The following is a 22,423-nucleotide window of genomic DNA, read 5'->3' as shown; positions in this document are numbered from 1 at the left end:
AGATCTTTTAAAGAAGCCTAGGGAAGTTTTGAAGTGAGACATATAGCAATCTTCGTTTGTCTTTGGCTCAATTCATGCATTCACTTTGCACCTGAAATTTCAATTTCATTAGAAAATGCTCTTTTTTGTCCCCCTAAAATTTTAGATTGGGCACATAAGAATGTGCTATTTTGTGAGACCCTAAGGATGAGATAAGCCAAATTTTATAGGCTTAAAAGAAGTCAAATATATGTGCTTTATTTTGTCTCATTAGCCTACACATTAGAGATGATTAAGCATGATCACAATGAAAATATCCCATCTTTATCAATTTCTCCATTATATCATATGGTAAATTTGATTTGGAAAGTTCATAGTACAAACTGTTTTCATTATAGTTTTCTCTTTTGATTTATAAAACTTGCTATTTTTTTCCCTTTTCTTTAATAACTCACCTTGTAGCAAATGGTTAGGTGTCACTGTATTGTGTGCTAAGGTGCTATATTTTTATATGAGCTGTAATCTCCGGTCAGGCATACAACAGTGGACTCATGCTGGATGCTCTGTGCACGATGTAACTTAATCTTCCATCCTATAGGATTCTGTGTTGGGTGATTTGCCCTGCTTTGTTAGCACAACCATCTTTTCCTCATAAATCAAGCATTTTCTTGTGTATTTTTCTAAGAACCTTTCTTTGTTTTGCTCATACTCTTTTTGTTTTCTACCAACTTTTAATGCTTAATTCTTCTTTTGTGTCTTTATTGGGATGATTAAAGCAGGGAAGGCTGGCAGAATAGAGAGGAAACATGTTTTCTTCAAGTTTTGAAGAAATGTTCCCCAATCCGTTCCAAAATTTTTTCTAACTCCAGTGAATTTTCCCACTATATTTGTCTGCCTTTTTGCACACTTGAGATTGTTCTTTGTTCATTCATTCAGATCTCTTTCACAGGTAGGTGGTGAATGCTCACTGTATGCTGTACACTCTTCAGGGGCCTGGCTAGAGATGCACCAGTAAACAAAATAGGCAAGGTACTTCCCCTCATGGCAGCAGAGAATACTCATTCAATTAAGGGAATTTTAAAGAGGCAAAAGCTACTTTAAGAGGCAGTTTATATTGTCTTTTGAAATCTAATTATAAAACTTTCCTTTTTTCTGTTTTGGGGCTTGGGAGGAGATGCCTGCATAGTTTTTAATTGCATGATATTTTAAAATTAGTCAATGTTTTTCTGTCTAATTTTTATTGACTCATGTCTGAACTGAAAATCATCTAATTAGTAGTAGAGCAGTTAGTAGTGATTGAAACTGAAGTATAGGTTCTTACAGACAAGTGAAAACTCAGTGAATAAATAAACCTGTGATTGCTTTTATTTTCCACCTTCTTCAAAACATTCTTCAGTTATTGCTGAATGATTTGTAGAGTGTACTTGATAATTCTGGACTTAATGTAAGCTTTTCTAAAAATTTGATTTCTCAACCGTTATGCAATCACCATTATATTAGGGCAAGACTATTTTAAATATACCTATTTTAAATGACACACTGGCTTACTCTTAATACCGACTTTTCTACATTATAATGTATAGAGTGAACACATCTCAAAAATCTGAAATAGCTTTCTAATTAAAAGATTTTTTTATTATGAAGTTTTAAAATATATGTGTTTATGTGAAGATATATTCTTTGATTTTAAATTACTGTGATTAATTTTTGGGGCAGAACTTTCAGAATGTGTTATTGCTTCATAATCACAGCTCATGCTCATAGTTACTTTTTATATCCACTGAGAAATACTTATATTTCTAATTTGCATATAATTTATAATAAAAAACTCATGGGTAGAGTTATTTTTCAGCCTATGTGTCTATGTGAGAAACTTATGAGGAAAGTTTTATTGATACAGAATTAATATTATTATTAATAATAGCATATGTGTGCCAGGAGCAGAGCTAAGAGTCTTTATGTATATTATCTCTTTAATCTTCAGATTAACCTTATGAGAGAGATACTATTATACACATTTTATACATATCTTTGTCTTAACTCATTAATGCTTATACACTAGTAAATGGTGAAGATATGATTCAGTTTTATGTCTGTTTGAATCCAGACTTAAAATTAATGGTTCCTTCCGCCATTGATGCGTATATCGCAAGTAGGGGTTAAGTTGGCATCCTTAGACATTCTTTTATAGAAATAACTTTGCTAACTTTTATTTATGTTAAAAATAGTTTTACCGAGGCATACTTTATATAGCATAAAATTGACTCTTTTCAGATATACAGTTCAATGAAGTTTAGTGATTTCTAGTAACTTTGCTGAGTGGTACAACTGTTAATATAAATAAGTATTAGAACATTTTCATCCCTCCAATAAGATCCCTCATACTCATTTACATTGAATCTCCAGCTCCAGCCCTAGGTAATCACTGATTTACCTTCTTTCTCCATATATTTATCTTTTCTGTCATATAAATAGAATAATACAATATGTGGTATGCTGTATCTGGCTTCTTTCACTTAGCATGATATTTTTGAAGATCATTCTTGACACAACAAGTGTCAGGAGCTGACTTGTCTTTTATTCTATATCTTTATGTGGTTTTCTTTACCCAAATAAAATGTATTCAGTATTAAAAATAACTAACCTTACTAATACCAAGAGATGTTTAAATTCCAGGGTTTCAAAACCTTGTTAAAGTTGCTGCTGTATCTGTGACTTCGGATGTTCTAAGCATAACCTTTTGTGTCATAACCCCTTCTTCAACCTCAAATAGACATGAGCTTTTAAAATATAGAAATTAAAGAAGGGGGAATGGTGTTTGGATTCCTACTTAAAAAAATAGACCCCATCTTGCTCTATGATTATTGGTATTAAGACTCATATAAATATAGAATTTAACTCTGCAATCAGACTTGTCTGTCTTTTTCAGGGATTTGAATAGCTGGTAGTAGGTGTTTTTGTTTTTTGTTTTTTTTTAAGCTTTGGTAAGTTAACTAACTTTGAAAATGCCTAGCCGTGTCATTATAGGGACTTTATCATTTTTGCATCTTGACTAATTATATTTTTTTATATTTACATTTATGCTCAGGACCTAGCATATAGTTGATTTTCAATAAATGTTAACTAAAATGAGCCTAATTAAGATTTAATTTTATAAATATTTAAAAGTTAACATATATTTTGAGAATGACAGAAAAAGAACAAGTATATTCAATCTTATTAATGTCTGAGGTAGAAAAGATAAACTCAATTTCTTTTTTTTGTACCTCTTGAATTTTTTTAAATAACTGAAGCCCTAATATTCTAAAGAAATATTCTTTTAGATTATAACATCTAAAGAAAAATATAAGTTAAATGTACCATTCTTGAATATCTTCAATTTTTATTCATTCTCTTAAATGTGAATATACAGGTAGATGGGTGCTTTTGGAGTTTATATTTCTGGATACTAGTTTGTTTTTTGTACTTTCATGATGTTCTTTCTATTAACTGCTTCTGGGGAGGAGTAATATTTCAGGAAGAAAGAATACTTTTAATAATTTATTTCTCAGTGTATTCTTATTCTATTATTCACGTAAAATCCCTGTGAATAATTTAAAAAAACTGCAAAAATACTTGGAGGTCTGGCTATACCTAAAAAGAATATACAACTGTAGCAAGCTTTCAAAATACTTTAGAGCTGTACAGAATGTGGTTTATAAATTCTCTTTAATGGTTTATGGTATGAATTATACCACTTTTCAGTAACGTTATTTTCATTTTAAATGAAATTTAAATACAAAATTTTAACAATTTTATGTGACAATTTAGTGATTTTTTTGTCTTAACATTTTATTTTTATAATTTTATTTTTTCTATTGTAGCTGATTTACAGTGTTCTGTCAATATTCTACTGCACATACAGTCACACATACATGTATACATTCTTTTTTCTCACATTATCATACTCCATCTGACAGATGTAAATAGTCATGTAGCCACCATCAAAATCGGGATGTAGAACATTTCTTTTACCCTCAAAATTTCTCTCTTGCCTTTAGTTCCTTTCTCTCTGCTTAGAGTTTGTCAGCTTTCAGTGAGGGCAGGTAAAGGTAATGCCTATTTCAGTCCCCCAATTGTAAGACAACCAGGGGATGACTGGCTTGTAGTTTGTTAGTTAGCAACCCACTGTTGTTGCTTTGTTTGTTGTTCTTCCTTCACTCAAACCAATCAGGCAACTGACTCTCTTCACTAAGGCTTCTGGGATTTCTTTAGCCCACCCAGCTGCCGGAGACTGAGGCACATAGCATTTTAGGTTGCATAATAAAGGATTTTGTAGCTAGATTTTATATACACATCTTCACATATTTTCATTTTGTTTCATCGAGCATCTTTTGCTTAGGTAATTTTTTAAAAAGAGCTTAAAAAGAATAATAAAAATAGGAAAACAGAAATGTAATTTTAACATGTGAGATGTCATAGGACTCTAATGTGTTTTATGACAACAGGCATAGTCTAGCTCAAAAAAGATTTTAATTTAAAATTAAATTATTTTACTAATGTTCTATACATTTTACTGAATTAGATTAATTTATTTACAGCCTTATATTTGTATAAAGTTGAAACTTTTACCTATTTTGCATTTGAAGTCATTTTGAAATAAGCTTTTCATATCAGAAAGAAAAATTTTATAAATCCCTATATATTTATATTTACATTTCTTGATTGAGTGATTGAATTTACATTTCTTGAAAACACTTTTCATAATTATATGAATAACAGCCCAGAATCTTAAATTTAACCATTAACATAATTGGTTCAGAACATGTTATCATCGGAAATTCTGTTTGTCTCTTTCTTAATACTTGTAAAGTCTCTGCTTATCTTGGTTTGGGATTTAGTTTGGTTACTTTCAACACTTTGCCATATTGTAGGTAAAAAATTCAATTATGATACTATAAATATTGTCAATTGTATTACTAATACTTTTATATATTACTAAAAAAGTACATTTATTTATAATATCAATGCATTCATTTCCTTTAAAGACCAATTTTTATATATGCTATAGATCTACCAATTTTTTTTGTCATGTTTAGGTTCTGATTTTTTTAATGTGTTTAAATAAATAACCTGTAGAAAAATACTTACTTTTATAGTTTTTAAATGAGTGTGTTTGTGTATGCAATTTAAAAGACATGAAAAATACAACTAAAAGTAAATAGCATTAATCTTTGTACCAGTTAGGTTTTCCTGTTGGATTTTTTTTTCAGTAAGGGCTTGAACAGCATGCAGCGTATGTTAATAACCAGAAAGTATTGGTCCAATGAGAACGGAAGGTTTTCTTTGACTTTACTTTTGAAAAATTTGGAATTTTCTGCATGCAATTTGATGATCAGTTAGGTGTGAAGTTATATATGGAATTATGATCCATCTATTTCCCTTGTTAAAAGTTTTAAACTTGGTAAAATTGTTTGGTGGTAGACAAATGAACACTTATAATTCCTTCTTAGATTATTGCCTTTAGATTTGATTTTTGGGTATTAGAGTATATTATTATAAGACCTGTATCTCTTGCCATGAAAAGAATAATATTGGCCTTTTGTCAGTATTTGGTTTTATCTATATAAAACAGCAGGAAACATTTTATTCTGTTTCAGTGTCAGTGTATTCAGTGACAACATCTTATTCTTGTCACGTATCTTTTAAATATTTATGTGTTTTATTATATTTTTGGAACTGAAACTTAAGAGTATAATTAAAAGAATTCTAAGTTGTTAGTATGTTTATTAAAAGAGCAATATCTTGGTTACAAATCACTGAATTTAGTTTTTTTATTTGAAATGATTTTAATTTTTTCCATTATAGTTGGTTTACAGTGTTCTGTCAATTTTCTACTGTACAGCAAAGTGACCCAGTCACACATACACATATACATTCTTTTTCTCACATTATCCTCCATCATGCTCCATCACAAGTGACTAGATACAGTTCCCAGTGCTATACGGCAGGATCTCATTGCTTATCCATTCCAAATGAAATAGTCTGCATCTATTAACCCCAGATTCCCAGTCCATCCCACTCCCTCTCTTTCTCCCTTGGCAACGACACGTCTATTTCTCCAAGTCCATGGGTTTATTTTCTGTGGAAAGGTTTATTTGTGCCATATATTAGATTCCAGATATAAGTGATATCTGAATTTAGTTTTTAATCGTTGCCTGTAAACTTATTTCTTAACTGTGTTTGATGATTTAATCTTTTTTTATACACTAGAAACTTAGGAACAAATAGGTCCTCGTGTTCCAGAGATCATACAGTGCGTATTTAGTGGCAGAAGAAAATCTCTAGGAACAGCATCATAATACACAATCATAATTGTATAGCATTTTGTACTTAACTAATTACAATACATATGGGATTTGAAATCCCCTCAGAACTGACCTTTGAAATAGATAAGTTAGGTATTATCTCTTTTACAGACACGGAAATGGAGCCTTAGGGAGGGTGATACTGTGGATCAAGAGAGATGAAATCACTCGTTCTAAATGTTCTAGAGGTCTGGTTCAGTTGGTGATGGAACCAATAGCATGTTAGTAGCGATTAGCAAGTTTTTAATAATAGCTTTGATTTTATTCTTCATTATAATTTATAACTTTGAAAATATTTTCAGTTTCCTAGATGAATCTGTTAATACTTAGCACATTTTAAATTTCATCTGGTTAACGAGTCATTTGCTTTAAAAATAATTTTTTGGCACTTGTCATGTGGGAACTGTTGTGTCATATGCTTTGGATCCAATATGAATAAAACATGGTCTTTGCTTTTTCTTTCTTGAAGTTTTTAGAGAGGTGTTCTTTTTTTAATTTTATTTTATTGATTTTTTAAAAATTATATTGATTTGTTTTTGGAATTCCCAGAGTAAGCATTGAATCCATGCCATAGCAGTGACCCAGGCCACTGCAGTGACAACACTGGATCCTTAACTTGCCGTGCCATAAGAGAACTCCACAGAGAGGTGTTCTTAATTGCTAGCTAACTCATATATCTGAAGCCAGGTTTCTGTGGCTGATTTGTTTTTGGAGGATGGTTCTAATCATGTCCTTCTCCTGCCTAAAATACTTTGTTTCTCATAGTTTTTATGGTAAAGAATAAAATTTTTAGGGAGTTCCCTTCATGGCTCAACCTTTAATGAGCCCAACTAGCATCCATGAGGATGCGGGTTCAATCCCTGGCCTTGCTTAGTGGGCTAAGGATCTGCTGTTGCTGTGAGCTGTGATGTAGGTCGCACATGTGGCTCGGATCCCATGCTGCCGTGGTTGTGGTGTAGGCCGGCAGCTATAGCTCCAGTTCTACCCCTAGTCTGGGAACTTCCATATGCTGCTGGTGTGGCCCTAAAAAAAAAAAAAAAAAAAGAAAGAAAGAAAAAGGAAAAAAAGGAATAAAAATTTTAAAATATTCTGTGATGTCCTCCATATTCTGGCCCCTTCTTAGCTGTCTAGATTCATCTGAGTATCTTCCTTCCTTTCTATGATCTCCCACCTTCTTGCCTTTTTTCAGTGTGTCTTTTTTTTTAGTCAAGTCTTTCACCCTTGTCTCATTAGTCAATAGCCTAAATAATTTTTACTCACTCCTCAGATATTGGCCCAATTGATATTTTCTCTGACTAGATCACATTTCCCTAATATATTCTTTCATGAGATATTTTTTCCTGCTTTTCACTACTTTTCATAGAAGTGATTTTACCCTGGTTTATGTAATTATTAATAGCCTTTTCCTTTTTTTTTTGCTTTAAGTTCCATAAGGACCATTTTTTTTTTTCCTATGGAGGATATTTACCTTCAAAACCTTAAAACTATGGAAAGCACAAGTAAATGCAATTGGTAATTTCTTCAGTGATTTTAGTGTTTTTTGGTTATCTAATTGATATTTAGATTGTATGTTCTTTGAGAACCAAGTCTGTCTTTTTTTTTTTTTTTTTTTTTTTTTTTTTTTTGCTTAACATCTGTAAAATATACTCTTAGCCAAAGCAGAAACTAATGACTTTAATTAATTACTGAAATTGAACTAAAATTTTAGTGGTTTTTCCTAATCAGAATCCTGAATATAATATTTGAGGAGCTTCCGTCATGGCTCAGCAGAAACAAATCTGATTAGTATCCATGAGGATGCAGGTTCCATCCCTGGCCTTGGTCAGTGTGTTAAGGCTCTGGTCTTGCTGTGAGCTGTGGTGTAGCTCAAAGACAGGGCTTGGATCCCTTAGGTTGGCTACAACTATGATTCAACTCCTAGCCTGGGAACTTCCATATACCATGGGTGTGGCTCTAAAAAGACAAAGAGAAATAGTATTTGAATGTTTTTAATTACAAGTATAGGATATATTCCATAAACACTTGCTCTTTCTTTTTATCCTGAGTAAACATTTGTACTTACATAGATAAATTGTCTGCATTGAATTACTTGTCTGGGAGATGGTGAGATTAATGATGAAACAACATTTTGCTCCTTTTGTATTTACCTCTATCTAGTTCATTGTAAGATTTGGAACTTTATATACAATAATCAAGGCATTCATTATATTTTTATTTTAGTAATGGATGAACTTTACTTTTCATTTTCTCGGTTATTTACCATTTAAGTTTAAATAATATTTCAGAAATTTGAAAAAAGGTAAAATATTTCCATATCGTAAATAGGCTGTCATTTGTATTTTACAGCTATTTGCAAATGCTTAAATCACAGTAATTAAATAAAAAGAGCAATTAATGCCAGTGGGGATGTTGAGAAAGTGATACAGTGATACACTGCTGCTTGCACTATAAGTCTTTATTCAAACAGCAAAATAGCAAGCATACATTAAAAAGACCAATGTTGGATTTCTTATTGTGTCTCAGTGGTAACGAACCTGACTAGTATCGACAAGGATGCAGGTTCAATCTCTGGCCTCGCTCAGTGTATTAAGGATCAGGTATTGCTGTGGGTTGAGGTGTAGGTCACAGACATGGCTCGAATCTGGCATTACTGTGGCTGTGGTGTAGGCCTGCAGCTGTAGCTCCGATTAGACCCCTAGCCTGGAAACCTCCATATGCTGCAGGTGCGGCCCTAGAAAGCAAAAAAAAAAAAAAAAAAAGAAAAAAAGACCAATGTGGAAGAATATGTACTGATGTGGAAAGATCTTCATCACTAAGATATGTTGCTTAGTCATTAAAAAGCAGGCTGTGGACTTTTCTGTATATATATCCATTAAAATTATGTCTCTATAAATACATATAATCCATAGATGGAGGTCTATAGGTATCTATGCTGTATTCATAAAAAGTGTTTATCTGTGGGGAATGGAGTGGGATCTGGAAAAAGAGGAGATTTAACCTTTTGTTTTAACCTATGCTTTAGTTAAAAATTTTCCTTTTCTTTTCCATGAGTATTGATAGATCATGTAAGTTAGAGAGCCATTGTGTGCAGAACAGATTTCTTTGGTTTTTAAACTGCTTTCATTTCTCAGTTGAGTTAGTCATTCTCATTTTATTTTGGAAAAAATGATCTAATCTTATTTTACTGTACAGGATATGAGTAATAACAAAAATACATTTTTTGGAACCTATTTTAGGTTCAGACTCTGCATTTGGGGACTCTGTATAAATCTTTAGATCCAGCTGTTGCTGAGGATAGTCTTTCAATTGCTATAAGGTGTGTTGATTTTAGAAGAATGGATGGTTGTTCCTCAAGTGTACCTATGGCAAAAATTTTATAGTATTGCTATGAATGTGACTGGATTGTTTAAGTTAATTTCTTTGCATCGAGTAGCAAGAATCACTTCCAAGTTTTTTATTTAAAATTTAGAAGGAATTTTCTTTATGGAAATGCCACATAGGTCCAAAAATTTTATCAGCTCTGTGTTGTAATTTGTCAGCAATTGGTACTGGCAGATTCTCTTAAAGTGTTTGTTAATTAAGGCATATTCATTTTCAGTCTTTGCTACTTCACAATCAAGACCTGCTTGTTTCTTTTCTTAAATTTATCCTGGAGTTAGTCCAAGTTGAGTTTTAATGAGTTGTTTATCCCACTAGTTACATTAGGATTTATTTTTCCCTAGAGAGTAATGTTTGAATTGATAGTTTTTAAACCTATTCTGTAAAATGAACATATGTGCAGACTAGGACTTCTGGATATGTGAAATAGGCATTTGTTAAATAAATTATTTTCACCAACTTAACCATTAAATTGTAGCTTTAGTGGTATTTCAAAAACATGAGGTAAATCCAGAAGTTGTTAGATAATTTTAGTATGAATTCTATTGAGCTTATTTATTTTAAGCAGTTTAAATAAATTTATAGTGGTATAAATCACAAGGAAAATTTTACTTTTATTGTGCATTTTCATTGACATTTTAATGAGCCCCCTAAATAGCTTAAAGTTGTAATAGTTATTGATTTGTTTAAAAATTTCTGAAGCGAATATGGTGTGATTGTATGGTTTGATGAATTGTGTTTAATGAATTGGATACATGGGCATTTATTATTTTTTACACTTGTTAACCTGTTAGAAATACTGCAAAGTTGCCAAAAGACAAAAGAGAAAAAAGTCCCTCTTCACAGCTAGTTTTACACTAACAGGTACATTCTATAATCTACTGTCTATTGCCAAATCATTTTTGAATGGTTTATTTTAGATCAGATGCTACTGGAGTATTTAACAGAAGCATAATAAAATGTACTTTTATTTGCAGTAAGTTATAGCTGGAAAATAAAACAAACCACAAAACCATGCTCTATATGTATGCTATAATTTACTTGCTTATTATCAAATCCTGGCTCTTGTACAAAGTGAATTATTTCCTTTAATGTTAAATTAAACCTGAAGGAGAGAATTGTCCCTTACCCTTGGGCATTATTAAAATGTAGAATAAATTAATCTTTTTGAATTTGCGTATGTTCAAGTTTTTATTCAAGCCTATGTTATCCATTTGGGAATCATTTTATGTGATATAAGATGTCTTGAAAGTTAGAGTACCATATACAGTAGCCGAATTTTTATGAAATAGTAAAGACCCACTTGTAAAAAGAATCTTGACTGTAATTTTGCCTTATAAATAATTATGGCTATAGTTATAAGAGCATTGCTTTTGCTACACCATAGGACTTTCTAAATTCCACAGAGTATCTGGCTAAAGACAGAGCAGCTAGATTAACTGTACATTTAAGAATTTTTTTTCTTAAAGTAGAGTTGATTTACAATGTTTGGTCTATTTCTGCTATACAGCAAAGTGTATATATATATACACACACACACATTCTTTTTCTCATAATATCTTCTATCATATTCTATCACAAGTGATTGGATAAGCGAAAGGAACCAGTAATGATAACGAAATGTAAGTTTGTGAATCAGATCCTATTTGTTTTTTTTCTCCTGTCTCATATGATCTCTACTATCTTATCTGCTTGGTTTAAAGAATCTTGTTTTGTTCATACTTATTTCCTTGTCTGCTCATTACAATCTTAGGATTTTTATAGCAAAATATGACCAGAATTATGGATTGAATGATCTAGGTACATGTTGTGCTTATATATTTGAGAATGTATGAACAGGGTTGTAGATGTCTTAATGTGCAACTGTATGTTTAAATTATATGACAGGCTAATTAAGAGTGACTGGTGAACCTAGGGTTTTGTTTTTATTTTGTGTTTTTTGAGTAAGGGGAGGCAGTTGTTAGTTGCTGGGACCACTGTTCTTAGGAGTATAGTTCTGAATACCATAGGGAGATTTTTAAAATTTTAATTGAAATAAAATTCACATAAATGTATTGTTTTAATTATTTTAAACTGTTTTAGTATATTCAAATTGTTGTGCAGTCTTCATCACCGTCTAACTCCAGAGCATTTTCAAAACTCCAAAAAAGAAAACCTGATTATGTATTTCATATAAACAGAATTGTACAATATGTGGCATTTTCTGTCCGGTTTCTTTTACTTAGCATATTTTCAAGATTTCTGCATGTAGTAGCATGTATCAGTACTTCATTCCTTTATATGGCTGAATGATATTACTTTATAGGGATATATTTTATTTTGTTTATCCATTCATCAATTGTTGTAACTTTGGGTTGATTGTACTTTTTGGTTATTAATGATGCTGCTGTGAAAATGTGTGGATGAGCTTTAATGTGAACATGTTTTTAATTCTTTTGGGTATATACCCAACAGTATAATTGCTATGTTTACCTTTTTGATGATCTGCCAAATTGCTATACACAGTGACTGTACCATTGTATACTTCTGCCTCCAACCTATGAGGGTTCCAATTCCTCCCTATCCTTGCCAACATTTTTTTTTTTTCCTCCTATTATGTCGAACCTAGTAGATGTGAAGTGGTATTTCTTTGTGGTATTGATTGTCATTTCCCTAATGATGCTGAGTATCTTTTCATGTGCTTAATGGCCATTTGTATATCTTCTTTGGAGAAATGACTATTCATGTTCATTTTTTAATTGGGCTGTATATCTTTTTGTTGAGTTGTAGAAGTTCTTTGCATATTGTAGACACTAGACCCTTACTAGTTACCTGATTTACAGATTTTTTTTCCCATTTGTGTGTTGTTTTTTTTACTTTCTGGATAGAATTCTTTGATACGTAAAAGTTTTAAATTTTGACGAGATCCAGTTTATCTGTTTTTCCATTTTTTGCCTTTGCTTTGGTATCACATTTCAGAAACTGTTCTTTAATCTGAGATCATAAAAATTTACACCTATATTTTCTTCTAAGAGTTTTATGGTTTTAGATTATTGATCAGTTTTGAGTTAATTTGTATTTGGATATCCAATTGTTTTGTATTTGGATATCCAGTTCCAAAACCATTTGTTAAAAAGACTGTTTATGGAGTTCCCATTGTGGCTCAGTGGTTAACGAATCTGACCAGCATCCATGAGGTCGTAGGTTCAATCCATGGCCTTGCTCCATGAGTTGAGGATCCTGCATTGCTGTGGTGTAGGCCAGCAGCTACAGCTCCGATTCAACCCTCCTATGCTGGGAACCTCCATATGCCATGAGTGCAGTCCTAAAAAGCAAAAAAACAAAACAAAACCCTAAAAACCTGTTCATTCCCTACTAATTTATCTTGACCCCTTATCTAAGTCCATTGATTATAGATGAATGGGTTTATTTCTAGACTCTCAGTTCTAGTGCACTGATTTGTATGTATATGTATGTTTGATTACTGTACCTTTTTAGTTAAGTTTTATAATTGGGAAGACCTAGTCTTCCAACTTTGTTCTTTTTCAGGATTGTTTTTGCAATCAAGTTTCCTTGTAAATACATATGAATTTTAGAATTAGTTTGTTTTTTCCAAAGTAAATAGCCAGAATTTCGATAGAAAGTGTATTGAATCTCTAGATTAATTTGGAGAGTATTGTCATCTTCACAGTATTAAATTTTCCAGTCCATAACCATGGGATGTCTTTACATTTATTTAGATCACTTCTTTATTTTCTTTCAACAATGCTTTGTAGTTTTCAATGTAGAATCTTACACTTCCTTGTTAAATTTTCCCTAAATATTTTATTCTTTTCGAATTGTCTTAATTTCCTTTTCCGATGGTTTATTGTAAGTAAATGTGGATATTAAACTGATTTCTGTATAGTTACCATTTATCTTGCAACTTAGTTGAACTTGTTTATTAGCCCTAGTTGAACTTGTTTATTAGCTCTAATAGTTGGTGTGTTTTTTCTCCATGGTTTTCAGTGTATTAGATCATCTCACCTGTGAGTAGTTGAGTAGTGATAATTTTACTTCTTTTTTTGTGTATTACAATCTGAATGCCTTAAAATTCTTGCTGATCTTGGAGAGAAAGCTTTTAGTCCTTCACCACTAAGTATGATGTTAGTTCTGTGTTTTTTGTAAATATCCTCTATCATATTGAGGAAGGTCCCTTTATTTTTAGTTTGTTGAGTGCTCTATAACATGGACAATTATTGAATTTTGACAGGTTCTGTGTCAGTTAAGATGAATATGTTTTCTCTTCTTTTCATTCTATAAATACAGTGTGTTGCATTGATTGAGTTTCTTGAGCCACTCTTTTATATCTGGGATAAATTCCACTTATCATGGTGTAATGCTTTTAATATTTTTCCAAATTTGACTTGCTAGTATTTTACTGAGGATTTTTTTTTTTTAGGGCCGCACTTGTGAACTATGGAAGTTCCCAGGCTAGGGGTTGAATCAGAGCTATAGTGGCCAGCCTACACCACAGCCACAGCAATGTGGGATCCCAGCCGCATCTGTGACCTGTACCCCAGCTCATGGCAATGCCGGATTCCCAGTCCACTGATCGAGGCCAGGGACCAAATCTGCATCCTCATAGATACTAGTTGGATTCGTTTCCACTGCACCAAAATGGGAACTCCTTACTGAGGATTTTCGCATCTGTGTTCACAAGGGATATCGGTGTGTAGTTTTCTTGTGTTGCCTTTGACTGGCTGTGGTAGCAGGGTAATCATGGTATTGTAGAAGAAACTGGACAAGGTTTCCTCCTCTTCTAATTTTTTCAAAAATCTGAAAAGTTTGGTATTTTTTCTTCTTTAAATGTTGATAGAATTCACCAGTGAAGCCTTTTGGTCTTCAGCTTTCCTTTCTTGGGAGATTTCTATTTCATTTTTGAAGGATGGTTCTGTTAGAATTATAATTATTAATTGACAGTGCTTTCTTTCAGCACTTTTAATATTTCATTCCACTGCTTTGTGACCTCTATGGTTTCTGGTGAGAAACTCCTTCAAAGTTCAACCATGCAGTTTATGGTTCTGCCTCCTGTTCTTGTTGTATAGACCCTGAAAGTCCAGCCAGAAATGAGAGCTTAAGGCCTTTCTCTTGTCTTTTCTCTGTGAGTACACAGCTCCGAGCATGTGTATGGCTTCTGTATTCCCAGAAAAGTGTCAGAGCTTTTCAACATTTTTATTCCTGAAAGCAGTATTTCCCAGACTTTCTTCCTAAGACTTTGCTTAGTCTCTTTTTTCACCCCTTTTCTTATCCATTATCTGAGGCAGCAGGGACTAATGCAATACATTTGCCTGTGAATGTTTTCTACAAATGTCCCTGTGTAGTTGTTTTAGTATTGGAAAAATTCTGAATTGAGAGAAAAAGGAAGTCCTTCGGCTGGTCCTCTGGGTAGCCACCAGATAGGTCAAACAACCACAATTTTTTGTAAATAAGGTCTGTTTTGTTTTCTGTTACCTCTTAAAAAAAAAAAAGAGCTGATAGAGTTTATTTTTATAGTAGTCTTAGATTTGCCAAAAAAAAAAAAAAAAATGAGCATTAAGTACAGAGTTCCCGTATATCCCCTTCCACCCAGCCAGTTCTTTCTTACTAGTATCTTGCAGTAGTGTAGTATATTTGTCACAATTGATGAGCTGATATTAGTACTGATACATTATTATTAACTAAAGTCCATAGTTTACATTAGGATTCACTCTGATATATATATCATGGTTTTGAAAAACATGACATGTACCCACCATGAGAATATCATGTGGAATATTTTTACCTCCCTGAAAATCTCTTGTACATCCCTGTTACCTCCAAAACCCCTGGCATCCCTCTTACTGGGAATATGGGCAGTTTGGTGCCACTGCTGAGCTAGAGGCCACGGGATATAGCATGGTTAAATAAAAATACCACGGAGATCATTCTTCCCATTGAGAGTGAGCCTGCTTAAAAATTTTTTTAAAAAAATTTTAATTATTTTAATTCTGTGTTTCCCTGTTTGTTACAGGCTTTTTTAGAGTTCTGAAAAAGTTGATTCTTGAATATCTTTGCCAGCTTTTTTATCACCTTTTTTTGGAGGGACACAATTTTGGTATACTTTACTCCCTGACATTTTTGATGATGTCATTTCTTTCTTGGAGGTTTTAAGTTTATTTCTTTTATTAAAATTTCTTAAAAAATTAAAGTATATGGAGTTCCCATCGTGGCGCAGTGGTTAACGAATCCGACTAGGAACCATGAGGTTGCGGGTTCGGTCCCTGCCCTTGCTCAGTGGGTTAACGATCCGGTGTTGCCGTGAGCTGTGGTGTAGGTTGCAGACGCGGCTCGGATCCCGCGTTGCTGTGGCTCTGGCTTAGGCCGGTGGCTATAGCTCCGATTCGACCCCTAGCCTGGGAACCTCCATATGCCGCGGGAGCGGCCCAAGAAATAGCAGCAACAACAACAACAGCAAAAAAAGACAAAAAGACAAAAAAAAAAAAAAAAATTAAAGTATGGTTGATTTACAGTATTTCAGGTATATAGCAAAGTGATTTAGCTGTATACATACACACATCCGTGCATGTGTATGTATATACACACATACACACATACATATATACATCCGTGCATGTGTATGTCTGTACATATATTCTTTTTTCAGATTCTTTTCCATTTTAGGGTACTACAAGATATTGACTCTAGGAGTTCCTGTCATGGCGCAGTGGAAAGGAATCTGACTAGGAACCATGAGGTTGTGGGTTCGATCCCTGGCCTCGCTCAGTGGGTTGAGGATCCGGCATTGCCTTGAGCTGTGGTGTGGGTTGAAGACGCAGCTCGGATCTGGTGTTGCTGTGGCTCTGGTGTAGGCCGGCAGCAACAGCTTGGATTGGACCCCTAGCCTGGGAACATATATATGCCGCAAGTGCAGCCCTAAAAAGACAAAAAACAAACAAAAAAAGACATTGACTCTAGTTATCTGTACTATACAGTGGAACCTTGTTGTTTATTTTATATGTAGTAATATGTATCTATTAACCTTAAATTCCTAATTTATCCCTTTCCTGTCCTTTCCCCTTTGGTAACCATGAGTTTGTTTTCTGTTTCTGTGAGTCTATTTCAGTTTTGTAAATAAGCTCATTTGTGTCATTTTTAAAGATTCCACTTATACGTATGATACTTGTCTTTGACTTAAAAGTGAAGTTTATTTCACTGAGAAGCTAATAGATCATTTGATGATCCAGTGTCAGGGCAAGGAGTGGAGATAGTTTGATAAATTGATAGTGCTTCTATCTTACCTTCGTATTTTAAAAATGTTTTATGAAATTCATTTTGACATAGTTTGTAATTTCCATAATCCATTCTTGAAGTATTGCAGTATCTTAAAATTTTTTGAAAAGAATAAAATGGATATATCAATGGACCTTGCAAAACAATTTGGACATTTTTGTAGGGAAAAAAGAGGAAAAACATCACATAAAGTAATTACATAAATCCTTTATTTCTCGCCTGTCTTCTTTATATTAAAATGGGTTTCTTAGTGATGTAATGTCATTGAGTCTTGATATTTTAAATACAATCTTATCTGATCATCTCTGCTTTTTTTTTTTGGCCACATTTGCGGTATGTGGGTTTCTGGGCTCAGGATTGAACCCATGTCAGAGCCGTGACCTGAACTGCTGCAGTAACAATGCTGGAGCCTTAACCCATCGTGCTACAAGAGAACTCCAATGTCTGCCTTTAATTGATATGCTTAACCTTTCGCATTTAATATAATTATATTTAATGCAGTTATATTTGTCATCTTATTTAATTTCTAATTGTTTCGTCTGTTCTTTGTTCCTTTTTTTTCTTTGTTTTTTCTTTCTCTTTTTTGGGTAACCTGTGGCATATGTAATTCCTGGGCCAAGGACAGATCCAAGCTGCAGTTGCGACGTATGCCTCAGCTGCGGCAATGCTGGATCCACTGTGCTGGGCTGGGGATCTGCTGTGCAGTGCTTCAGAAATGTTGCCCATCCCATTGTGCCACAGTGGGAACTCCTCTCATTTTCTTTTTGAACGTTTTTTGGATAGAATACTTAGGATAATTCCATTTCATCTCCATATTGCTTTTATTAGCTTTACCTTTTCGTTTTAAGCTTTTAATTGTTCTTAAGTTTAGAGTTTACATCATTTACTTATAACTGCCTTCAAATAACATTATAACACTTCACATATTGTTTAAGAGTCTCATAGCAGTATACTTGCATTTCCCTCCTCCTGTCCTTTTTCTGTTGTCATGCATTTTACTTTTACATGTGTTTTGAAACCCAAAATAATATACTACTCAGCCATAAAAAAAAGAACACAATTTTGCAATTTGCAGCAATATGGATGGACTTGGAGGACATGAAGCTAAATGAAATACGTCAAAGACAAATACTGTATGATATCACTTATATGTGGAATAAAAAAGATACAACAAACCAGAATATGACAAAAAAGAATGTTACAAAAAGAAGCAAGATTCACAGATGATAGAAAACAAGTTAGTAGTGATTAGTAGGGATGTGGGGAGGGGCAAGGTAGTAGGGGGAAATGGAAGGTACAAACTATTAGGTGTAAGATAGCATAAACACAGGGAATATATAACCAGTATTTTCTATAACCATAAGTGGAAAATAACCTTTCAAAATTTTATAACAAAAATTAAAAAAGAATAAGGCAGATGTGATAGTAAATCTTATTTGTTAATTGCTATTAGCTTCACTGTTTTTTTTGGATAGTTGACTTGATAACAAATGTATAATACTTGAACAGAATATATGTATCTGAATGTGTATTTGGATATTATTTTAGTTGTATTTTTTTATGGTGAGAAGTTTTGAAATAGTCATACATTTAAAGTTACTGAAATTGCATATATATTTGATTTAATTCTATTTTAAAATAATTTGAACGTATATCTTGCTTTCCCTTGAAACATAATTTATTTTATATGTTGTTTTTTATCAATGATATTTAATATATTGATTGTTATGCTTTCTGTTTTCTCATGCAGGGCTAAGAGATCTCAGATTGCCATAACTGAAGGTATTTTTGAACTTCCAAATCTCACAATTCAAGCTACAAGAGCACAGACACTTTTGCTTCAAGCAATATATCAAAGTTGGTCTCATACTGGAAATGTCAGCTCTTTAGCAGTGAATGAAGCTTTGATGAATGAAGTTTTCCAAAGTATAGGTAAGAACACAGTCTTTCTTTGTTAAGAAGTGTATAAAATATTCTTATCAGAGCTGGCTAATATTTTATCAGTCAAATTCTTTTGTATAACATTATCAACTTGAATTGTTGTGTATTTCTGTGAAAGCAGCTTTTATAGCACCTGTGTAAAATCCAGGATATGTGTTAAGCCATTCAATTTTTTTCTCCTCTGCCAATTTGTAGGTATATTTTGTAGTTACAAGAGAGTGTTTTTCACTAGCTCTTTGTACAATTGACCCTTTGACCTTCTTAGGACAAGTTTTGAGGTGATCAGTGTGTGTTTGAAATGATAACTAAGTCAAGTATAGGTATAAATACAATATGTTTGATTATGCTAAGAGTGGAATAAAATTCTTAATTATATACTTAAGCACCTGGTAAGCAAGTTGCTATTTTTGTGTGAAAAACATTAGTCTCATACTCTGAACTAGCTACTGAAATTTAAAAATCTGCTTTGGGAGTTCCCGTTGTGGCACAGGGGAAATGACTCCGACTAGGAACCATGAAGTTTTGGGTTTGATCCCCGGCCTCTCTCAGTGGGTTAAGGATCCGGTGTTGCTGTGAGCTGTGGTGTAGGTCACAGATGAGGCTTGGATCTGGTGTTACTGTGTGCTGTGGCTGGCAGCTACAGCTCCGATTAGACCTGTAGCCTGGGGACCTCCATATGTGGCGGGAGCCGCCCTAAAAAAAAGGACAAAAGACTAATAATAATAATAATAATAGTAATAATAATCTGCTTTGATGCCAGTACAAGAGATTATCTTCATCTTTTCACTCACTCTGCAGATAAACAAAAAGACAGAAAGCTTGCTTCTTTTAGTTGTTTCAGCTCAAAATAGTCAGGTTACTTTTGTCCATGACAAAAAGAAAGGTGTTTTTTTTATTTATTAAGTGTAAGCATGCTTAAAATGATAACATTTTAATCGTATATTTTGTTTATTAAAAGAAAACATTGGTTTTGGTGTTGTTACATGATGCTTTTAAAGATTTTAAGTTCAGACCTTACTATGGGAAATGTACAATAAACTGTGAAAAAATGCACTTTAATTAGAGCCTTATTATTTGACACTGTTATTGCCTAAGTACAGTTTTATAGTTGCTTTATGTCAGGTTTTAGCATTCTATAAGAAATGACAAGGCAGGGGTTCCCATCGTGGCACGGTGGTTAATGAATCTGACTAGGAACCATAAGGTTACGGGTTCGATCCTTGGCCCTGCTCAGTGGGTTAAGGATCCGGCATTGCCATGAGCTGTGATGTAGGACACAGATACTGCTTGGATCCCTCATTGCTGTGGCTCTGGCTCAGGCTGGTGGCTACAGCTCCGTTTAGACCCCTAGCCTGGGAACCTCCCTATGCCGCAGGAGCGGCCCTAGAAAAGTCAAAAAGACAAAAAAAAAAAAAAGAAAAGAAATGACAAGGCAAATGTTTTATTAGTTTATAAGTTATTGGCTTGGGCCTGGGAAAGGGTTTTTTACATTCTCTGAATCCCACGAAATAGTATGCAAATTTTAGTGTGTGTGTAAATGTATACTCCTATGCACATACATATGTTTATGTTCTCTTTTTGATTTTGTTAAATGTAGTGAGTCAGTTCCTTAGACAGTATTTTGATTTACATTTATTTTTTTCTTATATTAACATGGTTACAAGTAGCTTTGCTTTGGTTGGTATTTACTATACCTCCTTTTGCATTCTTTTACTTAAAACCCATCTATGTTTTTATGCTTTAGAGGTGTGTCTTTGAAATAGCATATTACTGGATATTTTAGATCAGATTTTATAATCTGCCTTTTAGCTAGTTAATTCAGTCCATTTTTACTTGTGATTGTAGGTTTTTTTTTTTTTTTTTTTACTTTTTTCTATCATCTTATTGTTTAGTTTCCTTTTGTACTGTTTAGGCTATACTGCTTTTTACAAGTAGGTTTTAAAAAATTATTATCTTCTAATTTTTCTCTTTCTACTATTTCAGAATTTATATATACCTACTGAATTATAACTTAAAAATAATCGATGCTGCTTTGGAAAACATTTAGTAGTTCTACAAAAAGTTAGATGTGGAGTTATTATATAACCTAGCAGTTTTATTCCTACATATACACCCAAGAATTGAAAACGTACATCTATATAACACCTTGCAAATGAATTCTTAGCCTTATTCTTTTTCCCTTTTTGCATTTTTTTTTTTTTTTTTTAAGGTTGCACCTGTGGCATCTGTAAGTTCCCAGGCTAGGGCTTCAATTGGAGTTGTACTTGCCAGCCTGTGCCACAGCAACAGAACACAGGATCCTAGCCTCATCTGCCACCTATACTGCAGATTGCAGTGATGCCAGATCCTTAACCCACTGAGTGAGGTCAGGGATTGAATCTGCATCCTCATGGATACTAGTTGGGTTCTTAACTGCTGAGCCACATTGGGATCTCTAAGAAGTATTTATTTGTTAATAATAATTTTATATATGTAAGATATGCAGCATGATATACATAGGGAAATGATTACATAGTCAAGCTAATTAACATGTATATCTTTTCACATAGTTGCCATTTTTTTTCCTGTGGTGAGAGCACCTGAAATTTATTCTTAGCAAATTTCCAGCATACATTACAGCATTATTTACTGTCATCATCATTAGATTAGATTAGGTTTCTAGATCTTATGCTATACAACTGCAACTTGGTACTTTTTGACCATCATCTCCCCCCACCCCCGCCCCGGCCTACCTCCATGCCCCTGGTAAGCAGTATTCTGCTCTGTGCCTCTGTGATTTTGACTTTTTTAGATTGTACATATAAAGGAGATAAGATAGCATTATTTTCAATAGTCAAAAAGTGGAAACAACGCAAATGTCTGTTAACTGATAAATGAATAAATAAAATGTGTTTTATCTTTCCAATGGAATATTATTCAGGCATGAAAACAGTTAGGTACTAATACATGTTGTGGATGAACCTTGAAACATTATGTTTAGTGGAAGATGCTAGTTGCAAAAAGTCACATATTTTGATTCCAGTCATATGACATGCTAATTAGAAAAGGCATATCCACAGAGACAGAAAGTAGATTAATGGTTGCCAGAGTTTGGGGGAAAGGAGGAATGGGGAATGACTGCATGAGTTTCTTTTATGGGTGGTGAAATATTCTGGAATTAGGTAGATAGTGGTATTTTTCATACTTTTGAATATGCTAAATTCCACTTAATTGTATACTTTAAAAGTGTGAATTTATGAATTTTATGTTATATGAATTTTTCTCATTTAAAATGTTTTAAATCAATACATATTTAAGTGGAGTAAATTATGTGTTGTAGTCTAAATGTTTGTGTCCCATCAAAATTCATATGTTGAAATTCTAATGCCCAATGTGATGGTGTTTAGATTTTTGGGGCTGGGGCTGATGCTTTGTAGTTGATTAGATCACAAGGGTGGAGTCCTCATGAATGAGATGAATGTCCTTAAAAAAGAGGCCAGGGTGGAGTCCTCATGAATGAGATGAATGAC

General features: G+C 33.2%; 1 protein-coding gene across 33 annotated transcripts in view; it reads left to right on the top strand.

Moving 5' to 3' along the window:
• VPS13B (vacuolar protein sorting 13 homolog B) overlaps positions 1–22,423 on the top strand; it is a 729,842-nt gene that overhangs the window by 101,668 nt on the left and 605,751 nt on the right. For 32 of the 33 annotated variants that reach the window (XM_085021978.1, XM_085021986.1, XM_085021974.1 and 29 more), the window contains one exon: positions 18,724–18,905. In XM_085021978.1, coding sequence (XP_084878104.1) covers positions 18,724–18,905 — 182 coding nt within the window. Of the gene's footprint in view, positions 1–937; positions 1,009–18,723; positions 18,906–22,423 lie in introns of those variants that run through there. The other variant, XM_085021988.1, reaches the window with a different exon arrangement.

This window comes from Sus scrofa, chromosome 4, assembly GCF_054392235.1.
Source record: "Sus scrofa isolate SSC_HxYL_T2T_F1_AM1 chromosome 4, Sscrofa_HxYL_maternal_Yorkshire_Landrace_v2.0, whole genome shotgun sequence".
NCBI lineage: Eukaryota > Metazoa > Chordata > Mammalia > Artiodactyla > Suidae > Sus > Sus scrofa.
This window is presented reverse-complemented; position numbering and strand designations above follow the sequence as displayed.